At 43.3% G+C, this 12,353-nt stretch overlaps 1 protein-coding gene across 2 annotated transcripts in view; it reads left to right on the top strand.

Moving 5' to 3' along the window:
* The first annotated feature begins 684 nt into the window (after window positions 1–684).
* Window positions 685–12,353, top strand: part of CCDC112 (coiled-coil domain containing 112) — a 28,571-nt gene continuing 16,902 nt past the window's right edge. For both annotated transcript variants that reach the window (XM_059416106.1, XM_059416107.1), the window contains exons 1-2: window positions 685–975; window positions 10,966–11,087. In XM_059416106.1, the coding sequence (XP_059272089.1) occupies window positions 859–975; window positions 10,966–11,087 (239 nt within the window). In that variant the 5' untranslated portion in view covers window positions 685–858. The remainder of the gene's footprint in view (window positions 976–10,965; window positions 11,088–12,353) is intronic.

Here is a 12,353-nt window from a genome sequence, read left to right on the forward strand (position 1 = left end):
AGTAGACAAGTGCACGGAAAAAGTTGACACAAACCTGCAACAGCGCAGGGAGGCTCGGCGGATCGCCGCCCCCCTGCACGCAGTCCCCGCCTAGCCTCGAATCCGCCCAGCCCCGCCCCCGGGGCCCGCGCCCCGCCCCCGCTCCGGCAGGCTCGGACTTCAGTCCCGCACCGCCCCGCATCCCGCCTTGACGCCGTCCCACACTGCTCCCAGGCGTGGCTCTGGCAGGCGCTCCGCCCCGCCCCACCTCCTGGCCCCGCCCCTCGACCCACCCTGCTCTCAGGCCCTGCTCCACGTCTGGACCCCGCCTGCGCCCCCGCCCCGCTCTGAACCGCGGACTGGCTCCTTGCTCCAGCCCCGCCCGGCACTCTGGCCCCGCCTAGCATCCCCGCTGAGCCCCGCCTTGTCGCCCGACCCCGCCCCATACTCCGCCCCGGCCCCGCCCCACAACTTGGCCCTGCCCCTCTCTGACCCACCCTGCGCAAAGACCCTGGCCCACATCTCTTCCCCGCCTGCGCTCCCGCTCCGCCCTGAGCCCCGGCCCCGCCCCCGCTCCTGCCCCGCCCAGCATCCGACCCCGCCCTGCATCCCGGCAGAGCCCCGCCCCGTATTCCGGCAGAGCCCCGCCCTACCCGCCCTCAACTCCGGCTGGGCGGCGCCCGGCAACCTGTCAGAGCCCCGCCCCGCGCCCCGGCCCCGCCCCGCGCCCGGGCCCCGCCCTACGCTTTGGCTCCGCTGTGCTCTGCGTCCCGCGGAGCCCCACGGTGCCCGGAACGGTCTGCAGGACCAGGAGCTCCCGAGGCCGGAACCCCCTGGCCCCGGGTGGCCGCTGCGGCCCGAGCGGCTGGGCGAGGAAAGATGGCCGCCCTGACGACGGTCGTGGTGGCGGCGGCGGCCACCGCGGTAGCCGGGGCTGTGGCGGGGGCGGGCGCGGCCACCGGGAGCGGAGTGGGAGCCGCGCAGGTGCCGCAACAGGTAAATCCGGGAGGGCCCGAAGCCGCTGGAGGCGGGCGGAGGCCCGAGGGGGAGGTGGGTGCCGGGTGCAGGACGGGGTCCCGGCCCTCGCCGAACAGGTGTCCTCTGCAACGCGGTTCCGGAAGCGGGAGGCGCGGCGTTAGCCTCCCTTTGCTCGCGGCCTGGCCCACGCCGGGCGCTGTGCTTTGTTGGCTTGTGCTTTCCGCTGCCTTTGCAAAGCCACCTCCATGTGGTTTTGGAATCGAGGGAAGATCTGGGTGGAAGCCCTGGCTCTGCCGCTTCCTAGCCTCGCGATGCGAGCATACCCTCTCCGCGACTCAGTGTCTTCTCCAAAAACTGGGTCTGGTAACGGCACCTTACCGAGCTGTGGTCCTCACGTCTGGGAAGGCCCTGGCACAGAGCGTGGTTGGAGACACTTTCGGTGCCCGGCAATGGGTGGCTGCTTTGTTATTGCCCCTGCGCTGGGGAACACAAGGAGGAATAAATACGGGGTGGTCCGAGGCAGATGTGTTTCCAAAGATCTGCCTCGACCCCTTTCTCTGGCACCGTGGACCACAGGATCCTCAGGAATGGCCGGATCCTGTTGTTTAAGCCGAAGACCTTCCCTGTTCCCATTGTCTCACAGCCCACACCCAAAGCATGGGGAATTCCTCCGTGTTCTATGTAGAACCCAGAATAAGCCGGGAATCCCACTCTTAACATCCCCAGTGCCCCTGTTTTGTCCACATCATCATACCTTCCTGCCTGAAATACTTTCCTAGTTGGTTTCTGTTCCAACACTCTTGCCTTCCGAAAGGATTCCCAACAGCCAGGGCGATTCAGTCCAGCAATGACACTCTTTCTGCTCTGAACCCTCATAGTCAAAGCCAGTGTCCTTACCATGGTCTGCGGGGCCTGTGTGCTACCCCCACCCTCTCCCTGTTGGCTCTTCTCCAGGCCCTGGCTCTAAGTCTGCTGCAGTTATACCCCCCTCCTGGTTGACCCTCAGACATGCCTGGTTCTCTCCTACCCTATAAGCTTTGTAATTGCTGTTCCCTCTGCTTGAAATGCTCTTCCCTCTTGGTTCTACAGCTTACTCCGTTTCTTTCATTTATCTTTGTTCCAATGCCATCAGCTCAGTGATTCTTCTCATGACCTCCCTAAACTGAATCCCCTTACTCAGCCCACTGTATCCCCTTTTCTGGTTTTATTTTGCTCCATAGCACTTACTACTGTATGCTGTATTACATATTTTCATCTTTCCCCACACCTCCACCCCCCTCATAGGAACGTAAGTTGTATGAAGGCAGAAACTTTGGAAGTCTTATTCACTATTGTATTGCCAGTTCCACTTTTGAGTTTAGTCCTGGAACATAGTAGGCACTCACTAAATATTTAAGCATCAATCCAAACCTGAAGGAAGGCCATTGGGAGCTGAGGATAGCCTCCATTTTTTTCTTCCTCTAAAGGAATATAGCAATTTTCTGTCTTTACTTATATGAGCTCAGGAAATTCCATCTCAGGCAAACGTTTTCACACATCCTCTGTAATTCTTTTTATTATTCTAACTCTGGCCCAAATGTCTCAGGGGGAGAAAAAAGAAAGTAAAATATATAAAAATAGATAATGCATAAAATATTTTAAAAATAATTTTTTACATTTTGTTTGATGTATGATCCTAGTGGTTTAGCCATCTTTCTGGCTTTCTCCCTGAAACCTTTCTGGCTTACATCTAGTTCAAAATCATGGCATAACCATGTTTTGCCTCCTGGTTTGCATTTCTCACAGGTTGCATAATATTGTTATTAATGAACCTTTTTATCACTCCCTTCAGGTGGTCCTCAGAGGTTTACCCTTCCAGGGCTTGGATCAAAATAACCTTTGGAGCCATTTCAGATGTTTTATCTGTTCCCAACATTTAGCAATGTCTGGAGATGTTTTTGGTTGTTGGGACTGGGGTGGAGATGGGTTGCATATGCTACTAGCATCTAGTGGGTAGAAGCTGAAAGACAGCCACCCAACAACAACAACAACAAAGATTATTCAGTCCAGAATGTTGGGAGTGTTGAGCTTGAAACGCCCTTTCTGTGTTTCATCATTTTAGGGAAGGCAAAGCCTCGTAGTTGATGATGATGACAATAACAGAGTAGACTCTCTCGAGGGTGTTTGGACTTTAAAAAAGAAATTAGAATCACAGCTGTGCCATATTGTGAGGTTTTTGAGGATTTTAACTAGGTGTTATCCATCTTTGGACTTCCCTCAGTATACAACACATACACCTACACACTCAAATCCTCAGCCTACCACTGAACTTGAGTGTTTGTTGTATGATTAAGTGAATGAGTATTCCCACTGACTCTAATAGTGAAACCAATGAATGTTTTCTTGAGGAGAGATTTTCCTGATGACAACCTCATAATGTAAGAGGTGTTCCCCAAAATATCTAAAAGCCCTGTATTAGTCTGTTAAGGCATCTATAACAAAATACCACAGACTGGGTGGCTAACACAATAGAAGTTAATTTTTGCACAGTTCTGGAGGCTAGACGTCCAAGATCAAGGTGCCTACCAGGATTGTTCTGTGGTATGAGGTCTCTTCTTGTCAGGTAGATAGCTGCCTTCTCAGGTGTCCTCACATGGCCTTTTGTCTGTGCACACACAGAGAAAGAGAGAGAGATCACCGTTGTCCCTTCCTTTTCTTATGAGGAAGCAGTAGTCCTATTGGAATAGGACCTCACCCTTCTGACCTCATTTAACTTTAATTATCTCCTTAAAAGCCCTATCTCCAAATATAGTCACAAAGCGGGTGGGGGGGGTCGGGGGGGGGTAAGGCCTCAATATATGAATAGAGGTGGACATAAATCAGTCTAGAATAGCTTCTTTAAATTATTTTGGAGAAACTGTCTTTGAAGTTTTAGAAACATTGTATATTTTATTTTATTCTCCAACCTCCTTAGGGTGTGGAACCCTATAAAGTTCTTACCCATAAAGAAAAGTAATAACGTGCTCCGTCTGTCCTTTGTAAAATTTGTGTGTTACTTGTTGATAATCCCCCTCACCAGTACCTTTCAGGACTGGAGACTACAAATCTCTCTACCTTCCTCTCCAATGCCGTTTCCCTCTTCATCATTTTAATAGTTGAATTATGAGTTTTTAAAGGTATCTCTAACAGTAACACACTAGTGCATGGCCCTGCTTTAAACCAGGATAGGGCTGGGTCTTCTGTTTTGTTTTGTTCCTTAAGTGAACTTCCTTCCCTCTGATCACCTAAATGCTACAGCCCTTGGCTGCTTGGAGTAGTCCTTCAATAATAACTACATTTCTTCTCTAACTTGACATGGTTCCTCACAAGGGATTTCTTCTAGAAGATCTCCCACATGCATAGGGCTATGCCCATGTTCAGGTGTGGTAGGCTGAATAAAGGCCCCCCAAGCATATTCATATTCTAATCCCCACTACCTGTGACCCTATGACCTTGCATGGTCAAAGGGACTTTGCAGATGTGATTGAATTAGGGATCTTAAAATGGAAATTATCCTGGCGTATCTGTGTGAGCCTAGTGTATTCACAAAGGTGCTTATCAGAGGAAGGCAGAAGGATCAGAGCCAGTCGTAGGAGATGTGACGATGGAAGCAAGAGGATGCAGTGATGTGAGGAAGGAGCATGAGGCAAGGATGAAGGGGGCTTCTGAGAGCTGAAAAAAAAAAAGCACAGAACTAGATTCTCCTCTGAAGTCTCCAGAAAGAACATGAACTTGTCAACACTGTAATTATAAGGCCCCCAGAGCTGTAAGAGAATAAATTTGTGTGGTTTAAGCCAAAAACGTTGTGTTAAACTAATTTGTAGTAAGTTGTTGCAGTCGCAGTAGGAAACCAGTACACCAGAGAAGACCTGAGAAAGCTCTGAGCCTTCATCTTTGTCTGGCCTTGAGGCTCTGTGCAAGAGACAACAAAGGCTAAGAAGGTTGACGTGTAAACTGCCTGCCTATGTGCTGAGGTTATGTCCTGGTATGCACACAGACCCCTTCAGTAAGGGCTGGGAGATGTACTGGTCACAGCATCTAGGAAGACTTCTGACCAGTCAACCATTAGGTGATAACTGAGCTAACCAAGCAGTGCCATACAAACAAAGAATATAGACTTCGCAGAATTAGTTCAGGAAATTGACTAAACAGATGGTAACGACAACAAAGCTTGGGGTTGGAAGAGAATCTCACTTTCAGATTTAAATTATATTTTCTTAATAAAATTGTTATGTTTGTAATATATTTGTAATATAATAATAATTGTATATTGATATGATTTTTGACTATATTAACCAAATTATAGTTTTTAAATGTCAAGCTTTTAACAAAAAACTATGAGACATGCAAAAAACCAAGGACTTATGATTCACACACAAGATAATTTTTTTTCTTTTTTTTTTTTTTTTTTTTTTTTTTTTTTTTTTTTTTTTTTTTTTTTAAAGATTTTATTTATTTATTTGACAGAGAGAAATTACAAGTAGATGGAGAGGCAGGCAGAGAGAGAGAGAGGGAAGCAGGCTCTCTGCTGAGCAGAGAGCCCGATGCGGGACTCGATCCCAGGACTCTGAGATCATGACCTGAGGTGAAGGCAGCGGCTTAACCCACTGAGCCACCCAGGCGCCCGATAATTTTTTTTCTTAAGCAGTAAAAAGAAGCTATCTTAGGGGAAGACTAGATGTTGGAAATAATAGACAAAAACTTTAAATAAGCTGTTTTAAATTCATTCAAAAAACTAAAGGAAACCATGGCTACAGAACTAAAAGAAAGCAGAAAGATGATTTCTCACCAAATTAAAAATACCTATAAGGAGATTAAAATTGTTTTTAAAAAATCAAATAGAAGGTCACCTGGGTGGCTCAGTGGGTTAAGCCTCTGCCTTCAGCTCAGGTCGTGATCCCAGGGTCCTGGGATTGAGGCCTGCATCGGGCTCTCTGCTCAGCGGGGAGCTTGCTTCCCCCTCTCACTCTGCTTCCCTCTCTGCCTACTTGTGATCTCTTTCAATCAAATAAATAAATTAAAAGTCTTTAAAAAATGAAATAGAAATTCTGGAGTCAAAAGGTACAATAACTCAAATGAAAAGTTCATTAGAGGGGCTCAGCATCCGATTTGAGCTGGCAAAAGAAACAGTCAGGAAACTTGATGATAGGCCAATTCAGAGTATCCAGACTGAGAACAGAAAGAAAAAGAGAAAAATGAACAGAGCCTGTGAGACACCATGAAGGTCATATATACTGAGAGTCTCAGGAGAGGAGAGAGAAAAGGGGAGGGGCAGAATATTGGAAGAAATAATGGCTAAAAACTTCCCCAATTTTTTTTAAGCAGGCTCTACAACCAGTGTGGAGCCGGATGCAGGGCTTGAACTCACAACCCTGAGATTGAGACCAAAGCTGATACTGACAGTCAGAGGCTTAACCAACTGAGCCACCCAGGTGCCCTGAAAACTTACCAAATTTGATGAAAAATATTAATCTACATATCAACAGAGTTTGATGAACTCCAAGTAGAGTAAACTCAGAGATCATAGCTGGACACATCATAATCAAACTGTTGAAAGACAGAGACAAAAATTTTAAAAATCTTTAAATTTTAAAAATCTTGAAATCACTAGAAGGAAAACAACTCAACACATACAAGGATCTTCAATAAGATTGACAGTAGACCTCTTATGAGAAACCTTGGATTCCAGAAGGCAGTGGGATGACAGTCAAATTGCTGAAAGAAAAGGAGTGTCAATGAAGAATTCTATGTCCACCAAAACTATTCTCTAAAAATGGGGAAATTAAGACATTTCCAGACAAACGAATAGTAACATATATGCCCTACAAGAAATATTAAAGGAAGTCCTTTGAACTGAAATAAGACTACATAGAAATTCAAATCCAAATGAAGAAGAATATGAGTGAAGAGTACTGGTAAAAAGTAAATGGGGAAATAAAAATAGAAGTCAGTCCTAAATGTACTTTTTTTGGTAATAAACTTTTTCAGAAGATAGAGGAGGGAACATTTTTCAACTCATTCAGCATTTTTCAACTCGTTATTATTACCCTGATACTACAATCAGACAAAGAAATCACAAGAAAGAAAATAACAGACTAGTATTTCTTATGAATACAGATACAAATTCTCCCAACAAAACACTAGCAACCCAAATCTAACAACATATGAAAAGGATTACATACCATGATCAGTTGGGATTTGTTCCAGACATGCAAGGTTGGTTCAGCATATGAAAATCAATCAATATAGTAGAACTTATTTATTAATAGAATGAAGGACAGACCTCATAATCATCTCAATAGATTTAGAAAGAGCAATTTACAAGAGCCAACACCTTTTCATGATAAAAAGAACATTCAACAAACTAGCAATATATAGAAACTCCTCAATCTGATACAGACATCTATAAAATGCCTGCAGGTGACATAATAGTTAATGACAAAGGATAAAAAGCTTTTCACAGGGGTGCCTGGGTGGCTCAGTTGGTTAAGCATCCACGTTGGGCTCAGGTCATGATTTGGGTCCTAGGATCAAGCCCTGCATCAGGCTCCCTGCTCAGTGGAGACTCTGCTTCTCCCTCCTCCTCTGACCTTCATCCTTACTCTTTCTCTATAAAAATGAAAAAAAATTAGAAATTTAAAAAAATTTTTAAAGTCTTCCCATATAAGATAAGGACTAAGACGAGAATGTCCATTCTCACTACTTATCCACTGGGGAGTCTAGCCAGGACAATTAGGCAAGAGGAACAAATTAGAAAAGAAGTAAAATTATCCTTATTTGTAGGTGGCATGATTTGTATATAAAAAACTTAGAGGATCCAAGTAAAAACTGTCTAGAGCAAATAAATTCAGCAAGATTGAAGGATTAAAAAAGCAATCAATAAAAATTGGTTTTAATGCCATATACTAGCAATGGACAAATCAAAAATGGAATTAAGAAAATAATTCTGTTTATAGTAGTATCACAAGACTAAAATGCATTAGACTGAATTTAACAACAACAACAAAAAAGCAAAGTTTATACTCTAAAACTTCCAGAACATCACTGAAAGAAAAGAAGGAAGACCTACATCATTGGATATTTTAGGCTTATGAATATGAAGAGTTAAGATGACCATAATCCCCAAATTGATTTACAGAGTTGAAGTCCCTCTGAAAATCTCAGTTGCCATCTTGTGCGTAAATTGATAAACCGATCCTAAAATTCACATGTGAAAGGCCAGGGGCCCAAAATAGCTAAAACAACCTTGAAGAGCAAAGTTGGAGGACTTCTCTTCCCGATTTCAAAACTTACTACAAAGCTACAGTAATCAGCTGTGCGGTACTGGCATAAGGATAGACATACAGGTCAATGACAGTTAATAGGCAAACCCTATGTATGGACAGTTGATTTTCAACAAGGGTGCCAAGATAAGTCAATAAGGAAAGAAGATTCTTTTCAACAAGTGGCATTGGGATAGCTGGATATGTACACACAGAATAGCCCAGTTAGACTCCTGCCACACGATATATAAACACAAACCCTAAATCGATGGAGACCTAAATGTAAGACATAAAACTATAAAACTCTTAGGAAAAAAATATAGATGTGAGTCTTCATGACCTTTGAATGTTTTCTGTAGGCTGTCTAATGCACAAGCAGCCAAAGATAAAATGGATAAATGGGGCTTTATCAAAATTGAGAATATTTGTGCTTTAAAGAGTGTTATCAAGAAAATGGGGAGATGGCTCAGGGAAATTGGGAAAATATTTGCAGCTCTTTTACCTGAGAAGGGAGTTATATCCTGAATACATAAAGAATGCCCCCAACTCAACAATAAAAAGAAAACCCAATTTTTATTTTTTTATTTTTAAAAGATTTTATTTATTTGAGAGAGAGTGAGAGTGCATGAGCTGGGGGGAGGGACAGAGGGAGAGGGAAAAGCAGACTCCCTGCTGAGCAGAGAGCCTAACATGGGGCTCAATCCCATGACTCTGGGATCATGACCTGAGCCAAAGGCAGATGCTTAATCAACTGAGCCAACAACCCAATTTTTAAAATGAGAACGTAAAATGTTGGAGTTAACCCTAGGATCCAAAATTTCTGCTGTGAGTTGTGTGCTCAAGGGAAAGCATATTCATACTGAAACCTGTACACAAATATTCACAGTAGCGTTATTCATATTGGCCAAATATTGGAAAATAGCCCACTGTCCATCAGCTGATGTATGGATACACAAAAGATGGTAGATCCATACAATAGAATATTACTCAGCCATAAAAAGAAATGAAGTCCAGATTTATCACACAATGTAGATGAATATTGAAAACGTTATGCTAAGTGAAAGAAGCCAGACACAAACAGTTAACATGTTGTGTGGTCCCAATTATATTAATTGTCCAGAACAGGCAAATCCATGGAGTCAAAAATAGATTAGACAGTTGTCAGAGGCTTGTAGGGAAGAGGAGTGGGGAGCGAACTGCTGACGGGTATGGGATTTCTTTTTGGTATGACAAAAATTTTGTGGAATTAATAGGATATTTGCACACATTTTTTAATATCTTAAAAACCACTGAATTGTACGTTTTAGATGGAGATGTGTATATATATATATGTATATATATGTACGTATATATATGGAGAGAGAGAGAGAGAGTAATGTGAATTATATCTCAGTGGAAAAAATATATCCTAAATTCAATACTTTTTTTTAGCTTGTTTCTAGAAATGTAAAAGAAATGTAAAGCCTTGTTTCCCTTCTCTCTCATATAAATCGGTCTGTCAGCAATTCCTCTTTGTTATAGATCCAAGATGGATTTAGTCTGACTTTCATTTTTTTTTTAAAGATTTTATTTACTTGAGAGAGAGAGAACAGGGGGAGAGCAGAAGGGGAGGCAGAGGGACAAGTTGACTCTGCAATGAGCATGGAGCCCAATGTGGGACTCAGTCCAGGACCCAGAGATCATGACCTGAGCCAAAACCAAGAGTCGATTATTCAGCCGACTGAGTCACCCAGGCGCCCCTCCTTTTTCTATGCACCGCCACCCCAGTGGTCCTAGACACCGTCATTCTAGTGCTGCTGAACCAGCTGCTTCCTCCATCCTTCTGCTTCCAGGCTTGCTTTACCTCTTCTCCTTCCTCCCACTAATTTATTCTCCGAAAATGGCCAGAAAGAGTTTCTTAAAAGATTACATGTATCGTGGTATTCTCCTAGCTCAAAACCCTTGAGTAAAATCCAGACCCCCAAGTGACTTAAAGTGCCAAAATGACAGGCCACATACCTGCCCATCTACCTTCATCTCCTACCAAACTCCCCACCTTTACTAACATCATGTCACCTCTGCTCTTTCTCTGTTGAACCAGCCAAGGTCTTTCCTGCCCTGCCACTTTTGCACACACTGGGCCCTCTGCCTAGGACTCCTGTCCCTGCTGCTCTGACATGGCTGGCTCCAAGGCTTCCTTATTACGTGTCATCCTCTCAATAGAACTTCTGTGGCCATTGTAACTGAAAAACAGTGTGTTAATTCATTATCTCTAACTCAGTCCTGTTTATTTCTTAAGTAGCACTTATTGCAATTGGTATTTTTTAAACTTTATTGTTCGTTTACCCTTTTCTGTGTAAATCTGTTTCCCCTACCAGACTTTAAGCCCGGGGCCCTGTTAACGGGGTCATCATTGTTTCCCTGGCATCCAGCGTACCACACGTCACATCATAAGTGTTCAGAACATATTGTTCAGTGACTGAAAGAATTAGATCTTTTTGTAAAAATCCCCAGAGACTTAATATTTAATTTAGATTTTAAGGTAGATATTCCTTCCACAAAATGTATTTTTAATTTTTAATTAAAATAATTTAACAAAAATAATTTTTAATATATTAAATAAGATGGGCCCCCACATTTTCCCCCAAGAGACTTCATTACTGATGCTTTCTCTCTGAAAAAAAAATCCTGTCTTTATCTCATGCCATTTCTATTATCGATGGTAAATTTGTTTTTATTCTCTGTGTAGAACGACAGCTGTTTCGGTACTTCGGGTGGGATTCGTCCTTTTCAGCTTCAAAACTGGAAGCAGAAAGTTAGTCGGACAAAGAAAGCAGAGTTCATACGCACAGCAGAAAAATTAAAAAATCAGTAAGTATAAGAGCATTATCTTCAGTTAACACTGCTCGCCATGTTATTGTGGACACCATGAAGTTCATTCTAACTCGTTCTAATCCTACTCTACGCCTTCTCCAACCTCACATTAAGTTACAAAATTCTAGTCACTGGCATTCCAGAGATGAACAAGAAAGGCAGGAGTATGAAAAAGACAAATAACAGACTATGTCACACGCAGTTTTAAGTAGAGTTACCTCAGTTTCGTGTGTTATTTTGAGTCCGCGTATTTCAAGGGAAACAAAACGGTTATTTCTTTAGATCGTATACATCCGTACATTTTCACTGACCAACGTAAGCACTTGGTAAATATTTTTGAGAGTCAGTAGTTTTAATGAAGAGTCTGTACCCTCGAGTTATTTTTATTGAAATGGCCTTTTCATTGATCTCCCTCCCTCGGTCTCTCTCCTTTCAGATCCGTCCAGCCCATCAAGACTAGAGTAATTGAGAAGTTGCCATTTGTTTTAACTGTTAGCGTGTGCGTACTTTTTTCTTTTAACAGCCAGTGGTGTCTGTTGCATGTTCAGCCTTGTCAGCAGCGCCATGATGTGAGAAATATTGTGAAGGAGGAGCAAAAGCCTTAGAGCTCACAGCATCCAACCCTACCCTGCAGCTGCTTTGAATTTGTACAAGATCAATTTGCTAAAGAAGTCAGGAGAACTGGAACCTATTGTAGGGAGTGGTCTCTGGCCCAGGATTAGTGGCAGTTCTGTTTAGAAATTTCTGCCAGCAAAAAAAGTATACTCCTGCGTTGTGTAACGTTAGACCATATTGGAGCTTTGGGGGATTGAATGCTCTCCGCAGGGATGTACTACTTACATTTTTTAAAACTCAGGATTTCGGAAAATACAATTTTATTGCATGATTTGAGGTAGGACTGGACTGTAGGTTGGGGGTCTGGCTTCTGCTTGTCCTTAGATGGGTAACCAGCCAAGTGGTTAATGGCCATGTCTACAGCAAACCAAACCAGTAGAGACTTTCTTTGCCAGTATGTGCTGGTTTTACAGTTCTGATTAGGCTTTCTTCATCTTGTTCTAAGATTTTGCAAAAACTCATGGAAAGAGTATTAGAAAAATCCATCAGTAGAGTGTCTCTGGCCAAAAATTTTCATTGAATACAGAAAAAACAAACAGTTCAGAATATAATTCTGTTTAGTTTTCTGCATAGGTAACAATACAGTCACACAATACAGTCACACAATTCAAAACTCAACACACACTGAGGGGTACACAGTGGAAAGTC

Source organism: Mustela nigripes, chromosome 12 (genome assembly GCF_022355385.1).
Source record: "Mustela nigripes isolate SB6536 chromosome 12, MUSNIG.SB6536, whole genome shotgun sequence".
NCBI lineage: Eukaryota > Metazoa > Chordata > Mammalia > Carnivora > Mustelidae > Mustela > Mustela nigripes.